A 20,142-nucleotide genomic window follows, 5' to 3' on the forward strand; every position below is an offset into this window, starting at 1 on the left:
CATTACATAGGATTAATTCTAGCTATAAATATTTAACTTATATTCATCAAACTGAAGCTCGTGGAGCCAACTTCCAGTTTGCAGGAAACACAGCTAAATGATGCCAGAAGGAAGCAATGAGACTGATCCAAAAGGTAGAATATTTTTCTGGACAATTTCCCCATTGACAAATCAGAATCATGAAAAAGAAACTGTTTTGAAGTAAAAGAGATTTCATAGAAATAACCGGATATAATGAGTAATCCCAGACTGGATCCAGGCCTATTAAAGTGCAGTTTGGAAGACTGGGGGGGTCTGAAAACGGATTGGGTATTAGATGCGATGAATTATCATTAAGTGTGCTAATGTTATTTTGCCTGTTATTTTGAAAAGATGCACAGTCAAGTAAAAAACACATGTAAAAATTTAAAAAGAAATATACACCTATAATAAAAAATAAATAAAACATATAAAATTTGAAAAAGAAATATGAATGAATGAAAGAGAAGATTCTGGGCTGGTTTGGTAGTCAACAGCATGCATGGTAATTAAAACCATGAAAATAGATGAGATAAGGTCACCTAGGCAAGTACATAAGGGAAGACAAAGAGATGTGAATCATGCAGATAATATTTCAGACTAGATGTAGGAGTAAGAACAATTAAGTTGAAAAAGAGTAACTAGAGAAATAGGAGGACCATGAGGGAAATGGCATTCTAGAAGCCAATGGAGGTACTTCAAGATGTATAAGGCAACTAATAACATCAAATTCGAAAGAGCTCAAGCTGGATAAAGACTGAAGAGAGGCCAGCAAATAACAAATAGAAGGTCAGTGATGACCTGATTGAGAGGAGTTTCAGTAGAGGTGACTGGAGCAGAAGTCAGAGGAATGAACTGCTGTTGAAGAAGTGGAGACATCACTCCTCTTTCAAAGAAGTTTGGAGTTTCTCAGAAAGACGAGAACCTGTACAAATAATACACATTGTTCAGATAATGAAATTCCTAGTGATTAATGCTAACATGCAGTAACAGATAAGTGAAAGATAGATCTAAGGGACAGAAGGTGATGGCAGAGTTATAAAATAAAGGATCCCTCATGTAATGCCCACATAAAATAAATATCTGCTCTTATATTTTTAAGTCTGTAAATTCAGTTATCTATAGTTTGATTTTTATACTTGTCTCCTAAAGAAAGGTGATACTGCAATTTATAAACAGATGTTTCACTGTGGAAATAGATTTGTTCCCTGAAAAACCGGGTATAAAATACATTTTCGGAAATCAAATAATTCAGTAAATTAGGACAAGTGCCTCTTTAAAGGAGTGATGGATCCCTTAGGCTGCAATCTGATTGCATTCAGGTTATGTCTTTACAAAGATTAGTAAGAAATGACTTATCTTGATTTTACAACATATAATCCTTGGTTCCTACTCTGCAGGCTGCGTGTTACTAGCCCCACCTGACCTCAGGCCATTTTGTCTGTTACAGGGGCATTTGTCTTGGAAAAAGGAGTGATTTTTCCTTTAGAGGGATACTGTGTGTCCACAAAGTTCTTGAAGAGCTAATAATCACACAGCTCTGAAGCTGTTTAGTTTTCTTAATTAAGCTCAGCTCAGGGTCTTAATGATCCTTAAAGAAAAAAAAAAAAGAACTTAAAATCAGTATATTTATAGATGGAGATTTTATGTTTTCTGTCCTTTGTTAAAAGACTAGGAATAAAAATGTTTTACATATTTATTTCTTTTAAAACAATTAATTTTAACTAAAGTCAACTAACTTTGAAGAAAAAAAGTCCTCTTACGTTTACAAATAAATATTATGTTTTTTGTAATAATAGTTATCCAACAGTATAGTTTATAGAAAGTTCAGACTTTCAGGTACTGGAGTTTTCTTAAAGTGGGGCAGGCCTACATTATACTGTATAAATAATAATAGCTAAAAATAATAATAGCTAATAATCATTAAGCACTTTCAGTGTGCCAAGCATTATGCTGGTGGGTAAGAATTATCACATTTAATAGTTTCAGTGGCAAAATCTGTGATATAAATAGTTTATCATCATTCTCATTTTATGTATGAGGAAATATATTAAATCTTACTATATTGAAACTAGTATAAATTTTAAAAACAAGCTATCTCACAATATGCTGAATTTTAATCACATTCCAAAAAAATGATTGATAGTCAAAATTTAAGGTAAAAATGTGGTTTGTGAGCTATGCTATAGTAAATTTACAGAAAAAAATGGAGATGGCTTAATAATAAACCAATAAACTAATAAAAATACTAATATCACAACAATGTGAATATACTCAACATTACTGAACTGTATAATTAAAAATGATTAAGACAGTAAAATTTGTTATTTTTTACCACAATTTAAAAAAAATCAACACCATCATTACCTTTGTTAGAAAAATATTAAAAGGATAATTTACTGTAATATTTCTCAACAGGCATTTTTTGCTTATTCACAATAAAGTACAATTAACAGTATTCCTTCCACTATTAAGGCATGAAAATTATTTTTCTATAGTTTATGAATTTAAATCTATAGGTGTCTTATAGAAATAATATAAGAAGGCACAAATATACTACACTATTTAACTGCATTCTACCCCCAAACACATTTTCCAAATTCTCTGTAATGGCAATTTTCACATTCAGAAAAAATATTTTAAAATTGAGATTGACATTAAATATAGTAACTGTGGCAATTAAATAAGATTTGAGGCCTGGATTTTACATTTGAGAATTCATTCAATGTATACCAGCTCATTTACTTCACCTCTATATTTCATGCTTCTGTGTTAGGACAAAGGTCAGTCTACAGATGTGCAAACATGTTTTTTTTTTAGGGGGGGGGGACAGACTTTCACCCTGTTGCCCAGGCTGGAAAGCAGTAAGAGCATGGCTCGCAGCAGCCTCAAACTCCTGGGCTCAAGCAATCCTCCCACCTCAGCCTCCCGAGGAACTGGGACTACAGGTACGTGCCACCATGCCTGGCTAATTATTTTTAGTAGAGATGAGGTGTTGCTATGGTGCCCAGGCTAGTCTTGAACTCCTGAGCTCAAGTACTCTACCACTTTGGCCTCCTAAAGTACTGGGATTACAGGTGTGAGCCCCTGTGCCCAGGAGCAAATTGATTTTTTAAGTAGAGGCAGTCTAAGAGGGCCTACTAAAGTCTTAGCTACCCTGTATCCAAAGACTCTTTGGAAAGAAAAGTGAAATGGTTTGGGGCCCTACAAAAGTTAGGAGAAATTTGTAGAAACATGTTGAGATATGCACAGTTGCAAAGACCCTTTGCTACACTGTTTGATAGCACAGAACGACAATAACAAAAAAAATGCTACTGTTGAATGTAGAATTCATTAGGAGACATTTACACAATCCAAAATAAATCTAAAATTATATAAAGCCACAGGTAGACAGTGCATACTACATTGAGATTGTATTCAGGAGGTTTAAAGATGTATTAAAAACTTTTGCTAACGATATTTGAAAACAGTCTTCTCACCTGCGTGGCCTTGTCCTTGGGGACATCATTTCATTCCCAAGTATGTGGTACCGCCTTGCTTCATGCAACAACTGATAACACTCGGGAGAATTCTGGATCAATTGGTCCACTTCAACTGTTTGAACAAAGTAGTTGGGATGCAGCAGAGGGAGTCTCACATGTGTCAGGAGCTCATGTAACAGTGGTCTTCTCAGATCAACGGCACGATAGACCCAACGCATGACGGCTTCAAAAACCATCTCCTCTTTACCAATAACAAGTTCATCACTACAAATATAATCAATAAGTTCATCTTTGTCAAGCTCAAGAAATTCTTCATGCTGCGACACATCCTCAAAAGTCTGTAATGCAAAAGTTTTGCATTTTGTGAAGAGTGTTTTGAGAGAATGGGTATCAGCAAAGCGCTGGATTCCTAAGCAATTACAAGGATCAAGCTGCTCCTCTAAAAACTTGGCACATGCATCACGGAGAACACTAATCTGAAAGAGGCTCGATGTCTCAAAGAGATATTGTACATTCTCTGTAGTGATCTTCACTTTTCCAGTATAAACATACTGCAAAAAACATTCCATAGCTTCAGCTAAAATACCATTGATCTCAACCAACATTTCTCGGCTTTCCCTGTGGTCGTTACAAAACATAGCTCTGAAGTAGCTACTACAGGCTGAGAGCACAGCTCTATGGCAAGGAAACTCTTTTCCTTCCACACAAATGATAACATCTGTGAATAAGCGGCTATCTCGAAATTCATTAAATATCTGGAGTATGTTTTCAGCATGGGATGATCCTGAAGAGAAGTCAAAAAACTCATGACCTGTCAGAGATTTGGGGTCCATTTCAAAAACTTTACGCTTCGTTGCTGGGGAATCACGCACCCCAAGATCCTCTCTGTTTAGTCTGCGTCCCAATATTAGTACCATTGTTACATCAGTTGACTATATAATTGTTGAGAAATGACTGTTAGGGATCTTCTTTATATGGCTAAAAGTAAAAAACCAAAGGAAAACATTTCAATGTGCAAAAAATTCAGTATTCAAATTGCAAAATTTCATTTTGATAGAAACACTACAACAAAATCACATAATCAATATATTTCACATAGGTACACAGCACTATCTCATGTTAATAAAAACTGATAAAAATTCGCATTTGTACAACTAGAACATCAGGGGTAATTTGCAATAGTACTCCTTAAGCTCCCCTTTTTTAGCTGAAAGGACAGGGTCTCACTCTGTCACCAAGGTTGGAGTAAAGCGACATGATCATAGCTCATTGTAACCTCAGACTCCTAGGCTCAAGTGATTTTCCTGCCTCAGCTGTGAAAAGCTGTGAGTAGCTGTGACTATGTGTGCATACCACCATGCCTGGCTATTTTTTTTTACTTTTTGTAGAGATGGGATCTTGAACTCCTAGCCTCAAGGGATTCTCTCACCTCAGCCTCTCAAAGTAATGAGCCACCATGGCTGGCCAAATAATTATTATCTTAATAAATAATTCCTAGAGAGAAATTTAGCTGTATCTATCAATACTCTTTAAAGATATGTATATTGTTTGACCAGCAAGTCTATTTTTTTTTTTTAGCACTCTCTCCTAAGGAAATAATCAGAATTATGTGGCAAGGTTGATCTATACAGATGCCCAATGTCGTATTAATACAAAATACTAAAAGCAACCTAAATGCCCTATAGGAGGGGACTGGTTAAACCACAGTACATCTTCTGGATAGAACACAGTTTATGCAGTCATTAAAAATTATATAGATTATTTAATGACATGGGGAAGTAGTAACCACACAGTAAGTGAAAAAGCAGATCACAAAACATATGCCAACAGAAAAAAATAATGTATCGGTGAATCTAGGGATAAGATGTACATATGCCAAAATGTCACGTGATTTATTTATCTTCATTTTCCACCAAAATTTCTATTATAAAATGTAGTATTCATTTAAAAAATGTTCATGCATGTTATCTAGGTCCCGTTCCCTTTCACATCCCAAAACCCCCTCAAAAATGACTAACAGCAAGTAACTGATGAATAGAGGCACTCAGCTATAGCCATCAATTCTCTCTTTCTCTGCACCTTCTTTTGGAGACAAGGTCTCACTCTGTCACCCAGGTTGGAGTACAATGGCGCGATCCTGGCTCACTGCAACCTCCAGCTCCTGGGTTCAATTGATTCTCCTGTCTCAGCCTCCTGAGTAGCTGGGACTACAGGCGCGCACCACCACGCCCAGCTAATTTTTGCATTTTTGGTAGAGATGGGGTTTTGTCATGTTGCCCAGGCTGGTCTTAAACTCCTGGCCTCAAGGGATCTGCCTACCTTGGCCTCCCAGAGTGCTGGGATTATAGGCATAAGCCACGGCGTCTCGTGCAATTCTCTCTAACATTAATTTTAAGGTGATTCTTCTTCTCTCTTTCCACATCTCCAGAAGTTGATAAGTGATTCAGAATGTGTGAGTAGTTGGTTTAAGACCACTCATAGTAACTCTCATCTATTGCCACACCCTGAAAATTTCACACACATCCCTTCTAACATACCCAGCTTCTTGAAATATTTCAGGTCAGACATTCAGGCCTGAGTATGGCAGCAAAAAGAAAGCAACTAAAGGATATCAGAGACAATGTAATCCAAAAAGTCAGATGCCGTCCTACATTTGCAAGCCACAAATAAAACTGAGACTTGAAAGTTAACAATCTTAAGACTATATTTTGTGTACCCTGTCACATATTAAATTGTACCCCACTTTTTAAGTCAAGTGACACAAAGAGAACTAAAATATGTACTATCAAAATCAAAAAGCAACTCATTATCTGATATACGGCAGTCTCTTCTTTTTCATGTTCTTATTTATCTCCATCCTCTCCTTAATCACTGTAATGCCCCACATATCCTAGCTCCAATACTCACTAGATACTTCCAACTTTCATGAATTCTCTCACTGAATTTACTTAATATTGTAGCTTCTACCATCATCATCATCAACAAATATTTATTATATGCCCACTATTGTCAAGCTACTATACTAGGCCTAGGGTTTACAGAGATGTAAGATGTAAGATACTGCTACGGGAGTTTTTTGTTTTTGCTTTTTTGAGACAGGATCTCCTTTTGTCACCCAGGCTAGATTGGAGTGCAGTGGCATGACCTTGACTCACTGCAACCTCTGCCTCCCGGGTTCAAGCAATTCTTGTGTCTCTGGGATTACAGGTACATGCCACCATGCCTGGCTAATTTTTATATATTTTTTAGTAGAGACAGGTTTTGCCGTGTTGGCTAGGCTGGTCTTGAACTCCTATGCTCAAGAGATTCTCCCGCCTCGGCCTCCCAAAGTGCTGGGATTGAAGGCATGTCACTCCGCCCAGCCTGTTTTGTTTTGTTTTGAGACGGAGTCTTGCTCTGTCGCCAGGCTAGAGTGCAGTAGCGTGATCTTGGCTCACTGCAACCTCCACTTCCCGGGTTCAAGAGATTCCCCTGCCTCAGCCTCCTGGGACTATAGGCATGTGCCACCATGCCTGGATAATTTTTTGTATTTTAGTAGAGATGGGGTTTCACCATATTGGCCAGGATGGTCTCGATCTCTTGACCTCATGATCCGCCCACCTCGGCCTCCCTAAGTGCTGGGATTACAAGTGGGAGCCACTGTTCCCGGCTATTTTTTTATTAAATAGAGTTGCAAAAAACATATTCAAACAAGATAAATAATAACATAAGGCAGCACGGACAATATGTCACATAGGTACACACAGCCTAGTTCCTCCTTAAACGTCTATTACATTTTAAAAAATCTCTTCCAATCTATTAGCACTTAACCTTCCTGAAGTCTAGGTGATAAGATTTTCTCTGGGCAGATGTACACCAGGTTATTCTGATCATTCGGGGAAAATACCTGGCTCTAACAACATCTGAAGGACACCTAAATGCTTGCATGCTATCCAGGACATTTTCTGTTTCTCTGTCTATCCCCGAGTTGTGCAGGTAAAGTCAAAAAAATCCAAGCAATTTTATCAGTCAAATGGAAGAAAGACTAAAGTAAAATAAATATTATTTTCAATTGAAATCACTAGGGTGGAGAGTCAAAGGCACTATGTTGATATCTTTTTCGGTTTTTGTTTTTTTCAGATGGAGTCTTGCCCAGGCTGGACTGTAGTGGCACAATCTTGGCTCATTGCAACCTCTACCTCCCAGTTTCAAGCTATTCTGCCTCAGCTGTCTGAGTAGCTGGGACTACAGACACACGCCACCATGCCTGGCTAATGTTTGTATTTTTAGAAGAGATGGGGTTTCACTATGTTGGCCAGGCTCGTCTCGAACTCCTGACCTCAAGTGAGCCCACCTGCCTCAGCCTGCCAAAGGTTGGGATTACAGGCGTGAGCCACCACGCCCAGCCACTCTCATTTGTAAGTTAAAAAAAGAAATCAGAAAATTTCAAATGTGCAAATATCCATGCATTTTCTAAACACATAACAAAGCTTTGTGATGTAATACAATAGTTAACGGCAATGGAAGTTCATGGAGAAGGCCTATTTAAATGAACACACATAAAGGTAAAGGTAACATATGACAAGGCTCACTAATGGCTGGTTTTGGAATAAATGTCAACAAAGTAACTCCCACAAACTTAGGAAAATTAGTTTCTCTTAAATTTGAGAAAATATTTTCTGCTACATATATGTTATGGTCCAAACAAGTTAGATGTTTGACTTTAATCCAATTACGTTTTGCAGATTTTAGGTAACAGAGTTGCCTGAGAAGAAAATAAAAGCTCTATTTCCTTTTGTTAATTTTAATACCTAAATGAATAAAAATATATCAGAGTTTAAAATATTTTATTAGTTTTCAGTTTTATTATCACTCACTAAAAAAAGGGATTTCTTCCCATCTCTTTTAAGACTTTTCTGATTACTCAGAGAAGTCATATTTGCCTCATTACTGATCATCCAGCTTGGGTCAGAGTGCCCATGTATATGTGTGCGTGCCTGGATGCATGCACACACACAGCTTCACATTTAAAACTCCATTTATAATGCACAGAATGACTTTCAAATTCCAGGCTCCCACACGCGAACAGCAGCATCTCTAACAAATACGCTTTTAATTTGAAGTTATCTCAATAACAGTTCTATAAACAGAAATCTATCCCCCATGGCAAGATAGACCACTACTGTGCCTGAATGTCAATTTTTTGTTGTTTTTCAAACTTCAGAAAGTTCAATGTATGTAATATCACAAGTACTTAAAAAACGGAACATTTCAATTATGATAAACTGTGACGACATGGACTATAACTCATATTTTAATCTTAATGTCTTACTAATCTAGATTCAAATTATGGTTGAATTAGCCACAAGTCAGGTACCCAAATCAAAAACCGGCTTATCTAATTTAAATTCTATTATTCATTCTGGCTTATCTAATTTAAATTCTTATTACATATCAGGTTCAAAAAATTCACACAAGTGGTTGTGACTTTGACTAGTGATACAATTATTGGTATTAACAATGACAAAAATTATGAGGTTCTTCCTGCATACATTTTCATTTTCTCAATGTTTAAATGAAAATTTGTTCAGAATACAAAACAAAATAGCACATTGTAAGAACTAAGAATTTCCCTTTGGTTAGAATGGACAAGTAGGAAAACATATATGAAAGTATACTTCGTTTTCTGTATTCAATGATCTTACTCTGTCTAGTATTTGTTAGATAAATTTGGGGATTGTAAGTTAAGTATTAATATAAAGTTGATTAAACTTTGTATTGATACAAATTAATCTTTGTATCAACTGATCAATTAACTTTGTATCAATATCAAGTTTCTGCCCCTATTTTCAGAGTTTGCTCCTTGATTTGTTTACTGACCAAAGAGGTCTTCCTCTCCACTACTTTTACCCCATAAAAAATGGGAAATCCTGGATTAGAACGCCTATAAAATCACTTTGTATTACACAGTCTTCAAGAGCAATGAGATATTTGTTCACTGCTCTGTATGTAAGAGAGACTCTCTCTTGCATCTTTCCAAACAGCCTTAGCCTGCTGCCTCCTGGCTGGGCATCTTGACTTTCTCTGGACTGAGAACTCTCCCATTACCAGTCTCCACAAGTGCACCAAATGTAAACATTTCCTATGTGTAAGTGATTTGCACCAGGGCATCTTAGGAGTGTGAGACGCATTCAGGATATATCTTTTGGGCTTCCAGATGTAAATTACTAGCTTTTGCCTTCCCATTTTATACAATCAAGTGTTTTATTTTAATCAGTAATGGTTAAAAATGTAAACAAAAATGGTATCATATCTCAAAGTACAGTGTCTAACATAGGTTCAAGATTGATCAAAATGAACTCATAATGCATAATCAAGCAAACAAAATACAGATTGAACCATTATAACATTTTTGCAAAGATCACAGTAGAATTATTCCTATCAGGAAAAAGTAAACTAAGCAGGAATTTCTAGACAAAATAAGTAGGAAAAGGTTCTTTCCAAAGGAACATAATGACTGAAACCTATATCTACATGAGTTAATGGATGTAAGTTGAACAGACAGGAATGAGGCTCTCAGGAAGAAGGCACAGAAAAGAGCAGGTGAATATTTAGTAACAGAAATGATTGTCACACTGCTGTCTTTTGTATTGTGCCTTGTTCCTCTGACTGGTTTAAGTGATCCCTGGTTAAAGAAAGGAAAACGGTTTAAATTCTGTAATAACAATGTTTAGATACTTTATAAATACTATAAATATACCTTTTTAGCATTTGCTTGATTAAAGCACCAGTCAAAATATGTGTGTTGTTTTAATTTCCACACCTAAAATAAAGGAAGAATAGCAACACGTACATCAGATAGTTGTCAGTTCATGTACAGCTGGCATTATTCACTAACATACTAAACAAAGTTTTTAGCAAATTCTAGTTTCTGACTGGAAGTTCATTTTTGTACAAAAAATAATTAGTGAACAACATCTCCTTAAAGCAAATTAACAATTTAATATTATTTCACATAACTAGTTTTCTTATTTATCAACTTCCTTACTTGACAATTTTATCCTGCAGTAAGATTTCTTGAGTGAAAAATGAGTAAAAGAAAATTCATGTTAATAGCAAGCTAATGGTAGCACGGATAAAACATATACTCTGTGATAATTCTGCATTGGATATTTGAAGAGTATCTGGAAATTGATGTTTCATCCAAGTTTGGGGCCATTAAATAATTCTAAGAGTTGGTCTATCAATGTTAGCAAAAATAAACCAGTTAAGTCCCTATGTATTAGCTAACAATGGAATCCGTTTGAGAAAAATTTCAAGAATTCTGGGTAATTCAGAAAAAAGTCTATTTAAAAAAATCCTTATGTAGATTTTCTACATAAAATCTCAAGCTTAGCAAATAATTATTTTTACCTTTTAATATATAAATGGATATTTCTTCTGCCTGGAATCTTATAGAAACTGAATCCTCATAGAAACCAACTAATGTGGCACAATTCCTTTTTTTTTTTTTTGTGGAAGGGGAGAAGAGGAATGCTTAAGAGAAAATACCAAAACCTTGAGCTGTGTACAGAATAGCAATAGTATTTAAACACAAGTGGTTCTGGTTTCTAGCCCAGATATCTTTAAATAGAACTTGTAAATTCTTAACAAGTTGAGACAAATTCAAACGTTGATTCCAAAACCAAATAGAAACGACTTTTTTTTTGAAGTATGCACACAAATACATCTGTATACCCTGACTGTGTTAGGATCATGAAGTGAGTGCTATCTGTGTTTCCTTACTTTCAGGAGTGATCCTAACTTGTATGTGCCCTCAGTAAAAAAATTTTGCAACTAGGGCAAATTTGGGAATTGTTACTCCTAGCTAAGTAAGTCTTCCTTCCCAATGGACAATAAGATAATGAATCAATGTAGGGATTCAGGTCAATTCATGAAACATTTATAAAGAGCCTAGTCTATGTCTGTCACTGGATGGCAAATACTGGATTCAGATCCAATTTTAGACTCTGTGGTGTTGGCTAAGAGTAGAGTCAAACAAGAACCCCAAGATTGGTGCTAAAATAGACTCAAATTCTCAGCAGGTGCAGATTGGAATAGAGCCTGTCATAACCGATCTGTTCTAGAATTATACCTTATGGGGTAGAAAGCATAAGGCAATTCAACTGGGCATTTTCTATGGATTTTTAGGTATTACCCACCTAATTGATAAGGAAGGGTAAGGGATGAGAGAGAGAGGGTACAAAGGCTAAAGGAGATGTGTAATATCAGAATTAATCTACAGTGTGAGTGTACCGAAAAAAGCTTATGTTTCCTCTAGAATGCAGAAATTCTAGACGAAGAGGTTACTCACAGCCTTAAAGACAGTATGGATTAATGAGGGGCTTCTAAAATCTATATCAGAAAATGAAGGAACCAACAACATCCTGACTGGCAAGGCCCTACGACCTATAGTAGTGAACTGCTGCATGCTATGCTCTACACTCCTCCACCTTCTCAAGTTTAACCCTGAAAGACCACAGCAGACAAGAACGGGGAACCAAGAGGTTTATCTTGAAAAATATGTAGTAACTCAAAAGAAGGAAAGTCAGAAAATAATTGCTATAAATATTTTATTTTTAAAATAACCAGAAAATTATATTTAATAAGGTACTATACAAAACCAAGCAATTTTTATACATTTCAGATATTTTCACCGTATAGTATCAAAAGCTAATTTATTTGATGATCACTTTTTAAAAATTACAAACTTGCACTACTGAAATTTCAGTTTAAAGCATTACTCTGCAGCAGTGGTTCCTGAACCATGTTTTACCAATGAAATGTTTAAAGTCCAGTCTTCAAGCTATTTTCAATATTTCCAATTTCTTAATGGAACCACCAAGACCATATTTACCCAGCACCACAAGATAACAGAAACCAGCTCGGCACGGTGGCTCACACCTGCAATCCCAGCACTTCGGGAGGCCGAGGCAGGCAGATCATGAGGGTCAGGAGTTCAAGACCAGCCTGGCCAATGTAGTGAAATCCGGCTTCTATTAAAAACCCAAAATAATTACCCAGGCGTGGTGGTAGGCACCTGTAATCCCAGCTCTGGAGGCTGAGGTTGCAGTGAGCCGAGATGGCGCCACTGTACTCCAGCCTGGGTGGACAGCTCGAGATCCTGTCTCAAAAAAAAGAGATAACAGAGACCAACGAAAATCTTGAGTTTCTTTGGCTAGAATGATAGCAGCTAGTGGTTCTCCCATGTTTACTAGAACCTCAAATGGGCGATACACTATATGACTTTGCTTGATGAGAAAGAAAGAAAACAGATAGCTGTTGATGACAAATTTAGGAGAGCTTAAACAATGTGTCAGACTAAACAATATGATTCTTTAACGAAAAAAGAAGACCATTGTCTTTTAAATTACAGGAAAAAAATAAAACTGAATTTCTCCATCCCTAGACTTAAAACTTCTGGCTACTGATAATCCCCAACCCTAAAGGAAGAAAAAAACTTGCAAACCATCAGACAACACCTGGTATACCAAGCTGCCACGCTGAGTCTACCCATGCTTCTGACTAGACTTGATATATAAACTTAATGTTGTCTGGTTTTATCTTGCTAACATGTTTCTTTTAGGTATTTAATGCATTGTTTTATTTTACAATCAAAATACCTATAGAGTTATGATATAGCTATGTTTTCTGTTAGCAAAATGGTTTTGGTTTTTTATTTTTTTAAACGATTTTTATTTTTTTTTGAGATGCAGTCTTGCTCTGTTGCCCAGGCTGGAGTGCAGTGACACAACTTCTGCTCACTGCAACTGCGTCTCCCGGGTTCAAGTGATTCTCCTGCCTCAGCCTCCCAAGTAGATGGGATTACAGGAGTGTGCCACCACACCCAACTAATATCTTTTGTAATTTTTTTTTTAGTAGATATGTGGTTCCACTATGTTGGCCAGGCTGGTGTCAAGCTCCTGACCTCATGATCCACCTACCTCGGCCTCCCAAAGTGCTGGGATTACAAGCCTGAGTCACCGCGTCCAGCCAGGTTTTGGTTTTTTAATTAAAATTAAATCTGTAAGGATGCCAGCAAGGCACTTGAACAAATTTGAGATCTAGTATTTTACATGACTTTTCTATGAATAAAAGCACATAGTCAGTGGTTTATATTTACCTTAGTGGTGACAGGAATTATTTACTGATTATTAACTTTTAGAAACCTCAGTAAAGAGTAAAGCCCACTTTTTTTTTTTGAGACAGAGACGGAGTTTCGTTCCTATTGCCCAGGCTGGAGTGCAATGGTGTAATCTTGGCTCACTGCAACCTCTGCCTCCAGGGTTCAAGCAATTCTCCTGCCTCAGGCTTCCAAGTAGCTGGGATTACAGGCACCTGCCTACACATCTGGCTAATTTTTGTATTTTTAGTAGAGACAGGGTTTCACCATGTTGGCCAGGCTGGTCTTGAACCCCTGACCTCAGGTGATCCACCCGCCTCGGCCTCCCAAAGTGCAGGGGTTACTCATGCGAACCTCTGTGTCAGGCCAAAGCCCACTTTTAAAACATCAGTTTAGTAGTCTTTAAGATGTGCCAAATGTTGAAAAATTTTAACTCCGGGATGAATATAGGCAGAGTGCCAAACTCTTCAATTTAAAAGAGTCTGCTTAGCTATTGTTTTATTGTGTTTTGAGACAAGGTCTCACTATGTTGCCCAGTCTGGTCTCAAACTCCATGGCTCAAGAATTTTCCTGTCTCAGCCTCTGAAGTAGCTAGGATGACAGGCAAGCGCTTAATGTGTTTTTAATAGGAGAAAGAATAGGGGCTTTTAAATGTCAGCAGTTGTCAAGTGGCTACATACTCTCTAGTTGTTTTAGTCACACCAGAAATAAACTCATACAAAAAAGTATTTTTTATATGTATACTTGTGAGGATATTTACTTTCATTTTTCCATTATACAGTCCACACCCAAATATTTATTGAAAAATGTACCCCAAATTTCTAGAGAAAAGTATAGACAAAAATTTTGGTCACTTATTTAATAAATAGTATTTATTTTTCACAGGCTTCACCTTTAGGTTTTAATGAAATGGCAGAAAAACAAGGAAGTTAAAAAAAAAAGTTATTGAAGAAGCATAAAGGTTTAACAACTTGGACAAACATCAGGCAAGTTTAAGTGAAGCTTGTAGTCAAAATATTATTTCTTCTTCCTGTTTAGAGACTTAAGCTGCTGGCTTTCTTTGAATAAGCAAGCCTTACTGAGTGATGGTTTTATTTTTTCAAAAGGTTAGACGGTCGCATTTGATTTAGACACATTAAATACCCTCAATGCACAAGTAATGAAGCGCCTCTGATCACAGGGGCTACTCATTCCAGTAGCTGGAATTTCAAAAATATATTAAGAATGCATTACCAATAGGAACTGTTCATATTTAATTCCTGCTTCACCCAGGGGAGCTCAAGCTTCCTTCTACAAAAATGTAAGTCTTTGCTGATTCCAGCACTTTGGGAGGCTGAGGCGGGTGGATCACCTCAGGTCAGGACTTTCGGGACCAGCCTGGCCATCATGATGAAACCTCTTCTCAATTAGCCAGGCATGGTGGCAGGCGCCTGTAATCCCAGTTACTCGGAAAACTGAGGTGGGAGAATCGCTGGAACCTGGGAGGCGGAGACTGCAGTGAGCAGAGATGGCCTGGGTGACAGAGAGAGACCACTCCACTCCAGCTGGGTTGACAGAGTGAGACCCTGTCTCAAAAACAAAACAAAACAAGTGTATCAAGTCTTGGGTAATCCTACATCTGCAGGAATTCTACATCTGCCGGAGAAGAAAATCTGACAAAACGCAAATACTCTCTTAAGAGATTAGAAAAACCATTTCCAACACACTATGGCTAAAAATGATTGGTCTTGAAGATTTTATTATTGTCACCTTAATTTACAATTTTAAAACGACACAGTCGCATCCCACTTCTCAAACATTTTCAATTACCACGGGAATTAAAACATAGAAGTGTGTGACCTAGAATCCCGCAAACAAGGAAAATAACTCATCCAAGACGAGTATGGAGGGATCTTTACCTTTTAGGGGAGTATCTTCAAACTATCTTTTTTAAATAGTAGAAATTTGCTTTTAAATCTCAGCCAAAGACAGGCAGATTTTAAATGTATTTTACTACCCTAATAAAAACCAACCTCTTAGCTGGTGGATCCAGTCTATCGCTGCAAATTCAAAGACTTGATGTTTGAAAAGCTGCCCAGAAGTGCAAGTGATTCATCATTACAGTCCACTAAAATCAACTGTGAACAGTTACTGCTTCAGGGGTGACCGTGAGGCCCAGTAACACAGGGCACTGTGGTCTATATTTAGCTATCTAAACACGTTTACACAACTGGCAACAACGAATTCGCATGACTTCCTGCGCACCACCGCGGCAGACAACGCCACACTAGTTAAAGGGTGTTAATTGGCAGGGCTCGGTGGCTCACGCCAGTAATCCCAGCACTTTGGGAGACCGAGGCGGGTGGATCACCTGAGTTCAGGAGTTCAAGCAGTCTGCCTAAAGTGGTGAAACCCCGTCTCTACTAAAAATCCAAAAAATTAGCCGGGCGTGGTGGCGCGCGCCTGTAATCCCAGCTACTCCGGAGGCTGAGGCAGGAGAACTGCTTGAACCCGGGAGGAGCAGGTTGCAGTGAGCCGAGATCGCGTCATTGCACTCCAGCTTGGACAACAAGAGCGACACTCCGTCTCAAAACAAAACAAAAAAAAGGGTGTTAATTTTCCGGTCCTCGGAGGGCGGGCCACGGTTGCCGACCGCTGCGAACCCAGAACTGCCTGCAGGATCAGGCAGCAGCAGCCACCGCGGCCACCGAGGCTCCCAGCCGCCCCCAGCCGGGGCGAGAGCGCGCGCCTCCGGGACCCGCGCCGCGGGGCTCCACTCGGGCCGCAGATGCAAGAGCAGCGAGAGCGCGCGTCCTACAGATCACCTTCAAGGGGGCGGGAAGAACGGCCCCGGGCGGGCCCACCTAGTGACAAGACGTCTGCCAATAAAAACTCGAATTCGCTCTCGGGTCCCGCCCACAAGCAGCCGCAGGTGCCCAATCCCCGCCGCGCTAACAGTCTTCGCCCCGGGTGTCCAGAACATGGGGGCGGGTCCATTAGGGACTAAATTAAGAAACCAAGGCCTGGAGTGGTAAGAAGGTGGGGAGGTGAGGCGGGGACTGCGCCCGCGGAACGCCCGCTCCCCCGCCCGCCCCGGCTCCCCTGGGACGGCCGCAGCGGGCCGGGTGTCGCGATCGTGGTAAACAAAGGCTGGCGGGGGACGGGGGCGGGGGTAACGGTCAGGTGACAGCGCGGAGAGCATTTCGCAATCGCTTTAATGGGGCTTCGCTGGCCCGCGGCCCTGGGGACCCCAGCTTGACCCCGCCATTCCTCCCGGGGACAGAACCAACGGTCGTCCCACGGAACAGGAAGGCTGGATCCGAGGCGGTCGCACTCCCCCGCGCTTCCTGAAATAAAAAGCGGCGCCCCGTTCGCAGCCCGGCGGCAACAAGCAGGACCCGTCCGCCCAGCCGCGTCGCCCCGCGGCGACCAGGCCACCGCAGCTGCGGCCACCCCTAGTCCCGGCGGCCACCCGCTCCCACCCCGCCCCCGCCAGGCCGCGCCAGCCGCGCCGCGGTTCCGGGCCGTGGTGCAGGAAGCGCGGGCGCCCTCCCTCAGGGCTGTCGCCGACAAGCGGGGCAGGAAGACCCCCAGGTGAGCCCCGGAGGCCCCTCGCCTCAGAAAAGGGTCCCGCAGCGCAGCGGCAGCCTCTCCGCACACCGCCCGTCTGGCTCCGAGAGGCCGGCCGCCGCTGGCTGCCCTCCCGCGGACACCCCCTGTCAGGACCGCTGCCGCCCCTCCGCCCCGAGGACTCGGGCTCTGGCCGGTTCCGGAGCTGCCACCCCCGGTACCTCTCGGCGAAGGCTGGAAGCGGCCAGCAGCGGCGAACCCCGCGTTCCCTCAGCGGCCGGCGGCGCAGCGCACTCCCCGCGCCGGCGTCTGCTGCAGCCACCAGCCTCCGCGGCAGCTCACAACAAAGGAAACATGTGACCGTCAGGGCCAAAACACTGAGCGTCACCGACCCCTGGCCAATCCGGGTGGGCGTCCTCCGCCGCGGGGCACCCCGGGAGTTGTAGTTCCCGCTTCCCGGGGGCCTCCGGGGCCACCTGGGGGTTCCGCCATGGGGATGGGTGTCGGGCGCCCAGGAGGACGAGACCCACTCCAAGGGCTTCTGACGCAAAAACACCTGGTTTTAGGTAGAGACAGTTAAAGAAATGCATCTTGTATAAGGACCCGAGTGAGAAGCCAGAGTCGTTTGTTTCTTGCCCTCAAAGGCCCCTGCCACGTCCCAAGGAAAAAGCCCGCGACCAGCTTGGGTCCAGGCTTAGAGATCTTTTTATTTGACCCTTTGATATACAATCGGAAATCAGGCTTGAGGGTCTGAAGGGTGAAAGAGATGAAAACCCTAGTTCCTTGAAGGAGCAAGGAAAACCATCTCTTTTTTTTTAAAAAAATCTGTTACTGGTATCAAATCCTAGGTAACCTTTTTACGTTAAACGCACAGGCACGTGGACCAAAGCTGTCACAAATCCGTTTTCCAAGGTAGACGGAGTCCCTAAATGACATTATTTTGTCTTTTTGTGTCTGCAAGTTTTTTGTTTTGTTTTGCTTGAGACAGAGTCTCGCTCTGTTGCTCAGGCTGGAGTGCAATGGCGCGATCTCGGCTCATTGCAACCTCTGCCTCCTAGGTTCAAGCGATTCTCCTGCCAGCCTCCCCAGTAGCTGGGATTACGGGCGCCCAGAACCTGTAATCTCAGCTTTTTTATAATATAATTTTAAAAATTTGAACCCGGGAGGAGCAGGTCAATTATAAAAAATTATATATTTTTTAGTAGAGACGAGTTGGCCAGGCGGGTCTTGAACTCCTGGCCTTAAGTGATCTGCCCACCTCAGCCTCTCAAAGTGCTGGGATTACAGGCGTGAGTCACTGCGCCCAGCCTGCAAATACTCTTTTAAAGGATGAGTATGCCTCCTGATTTTGCAGCCATTTAACTAGTTTTTGGTTTCTGATACCAAATTTAAAAATCTGTATTTTCTATATGTCGTGAATACAATCATGCCTCTATTAAATAAGGGTTGTGTTCCAATGACCAAAAGTGGAAACAATATGGAAGACCTATATACAGGCCTTTTAAACATGCTTTTTAGGCCTCTTTTCCATCTCTTATTCAATTATTTGAGCTATTTCTTCTGGTATTTATATATTTCCAAATAATGTATGACTATTTCCCACTAAGGAAGCTATCTTTCTCATAATCTGGTTAAATCATTACTGTTCATGCTAATGAGACTATGTATTTATTATTCATTGTTGAAACAAATCGTATACAATTTCCTATCTTGTATGGTTTTTGGTTTTCCTTGGAGTTTTAATAATTGCCCTCTTTCTTTCCTTATTTTATTTTTGAGATGGAGTCTTGCTCTGTTGCCCAGGCTAGGGTGTGGTGGCACAATCTCAGCTCACTGCAACCTCTGCTTCCCGGGTTCAAGTAATTCTCTTGCCTCAGCTTCCTGAGTAGCTGGGATTACAGGCGCATGCCACCACACCCAGCTAATTTTTGTATTTTTAGTAGAGACTAGGTTTCGCCATGTTGGTCAGGCTCGTCTCGAACTACTGACCTCGTGATCCACCCGCCTCAGCCTCCCAAAGTGCTGGGATTACAGGCAGGAGCTGCTGCACCCAGCCCTCTTTGTTTATTTTATTTTGTATCTATTACAATGTCATCTCAATTTCTCTAAAACAATAAAATGCTTTCAATACAACTCCATACAATCAAACCCATCAGACAATCCATCGTGTGTGTGTGTGTGTGTGTGTGTGTGTGTGTGTGTGTGTGTGTACTTTTTTTCTTAGAGTCATTGGTCCTTAGGTCCTTTTTGGGAAGCTTGCTTCTCTGTCTTGGATCTTCCTTTCTCCAGCATCTAGCATTATCTTCTGTGATTTCTAGTGTTGCCTCATATTTTGGTAGAGCACATTCCTCTTAAATAGCTTCCTGAGAAAAGGTCCACGAGAAGTAAATCTTTTTGAATTTTTCATGTTTAAAAATATCATTGCTCTACTTTTACCTTTGAATGATGATGTTGCCTAGGTATACAATCTAGATTATAAATTATGTTTATTCAGGATTTCAAAGATACTGCTTAATTAACACCTTGATTCCGGTATTGCTGTCAAGAAGTACAATGCCATTCTTATACTGATCTTTTGTATTTGTTGATGTCTGCTTAATAATTCCCAGACCTCAGGGGGTAACTGCTGAATAGGTTCACGTGGTCTTCTCTTAGCCGCTCCTTCACTTATGAGCACCCCGGATTCACGGATTAGCCTTCTTCAGTTTTGTTATACCTTGTGGTTTAAGACAATTTCTGGACTTTGGAACTTTTATTTATTTATTTATAATTTGTTTTTATTTTTGAGACAGAGTCTCGCTCTGTCACCCAGGCTGGAGTGCAGTGGCAGTCTTGGCTCACTGCAACCTCTGCCTCCTGGGTTCAGTAATTCTCCTGTCTCAGCCTCCTGAGTACCTGGGACTACAGGTGACCACCACCACACCCAGCTAATTTTTCTATTTTTAGTAGAGA

At 40.4% G+C, this 20,142-nt stretch overlaps 1 protein-coding gene across 4 annotated transcripts in view; it reads right to left on the minus strand.

Moving 5' to 3' along the window:
* KLHL24 (kelch like family member 24) overlaps positions 1-17,555 on the minus strand; it is a 48,565-nt gene extending 31,010 nt beyond the window's left edge. The window contains exons 1-3 of one of the 4 annotated variants that reach the window (XM_032298472.1): positions 17,412-17,545; positions 10,240-10,302; positions 3,498-4,478 (exon numbers count right to left, since the gene is read on the minus strand). In XM_032298472.1, the coding sequence (XP_032154363.1) occupies positions 3,498-4,417 (920 nt within the window). In that variant the 5' untranslated portion in view covers positions 4,418-4,478; positions 10,240-10,302; positions 17,412-17,545. Of the gene's footprint in view, positions 1-3,497; positions 4,479-10,239; positions 12,483-17,411 lie in introns of those variants that run through there. The other 3 variants (XM_032298469.1, XM_032298471.1, XM_032298470.1) reach the window with 3 other exon arrangements.
* Positions 17,556-20,142: the final 2,587 nt, after the last annotated feature.

This window comes from Sapajus apella, unplaced genomic scaffold (genome assembly GCF_009761245.1).
Source record: "Sapajus apella isolate SASKATOON/1434 unplaced genomic scaffold, GSC_monkey_1.0 scaffold38, whole genome shotgun sequence".
NCBI classification, from domain to species: Eukaryota; Metazoa; Chordata; class Mammalia; order Primates; family Cebidae; genus Sapajus; species Sapajus apella.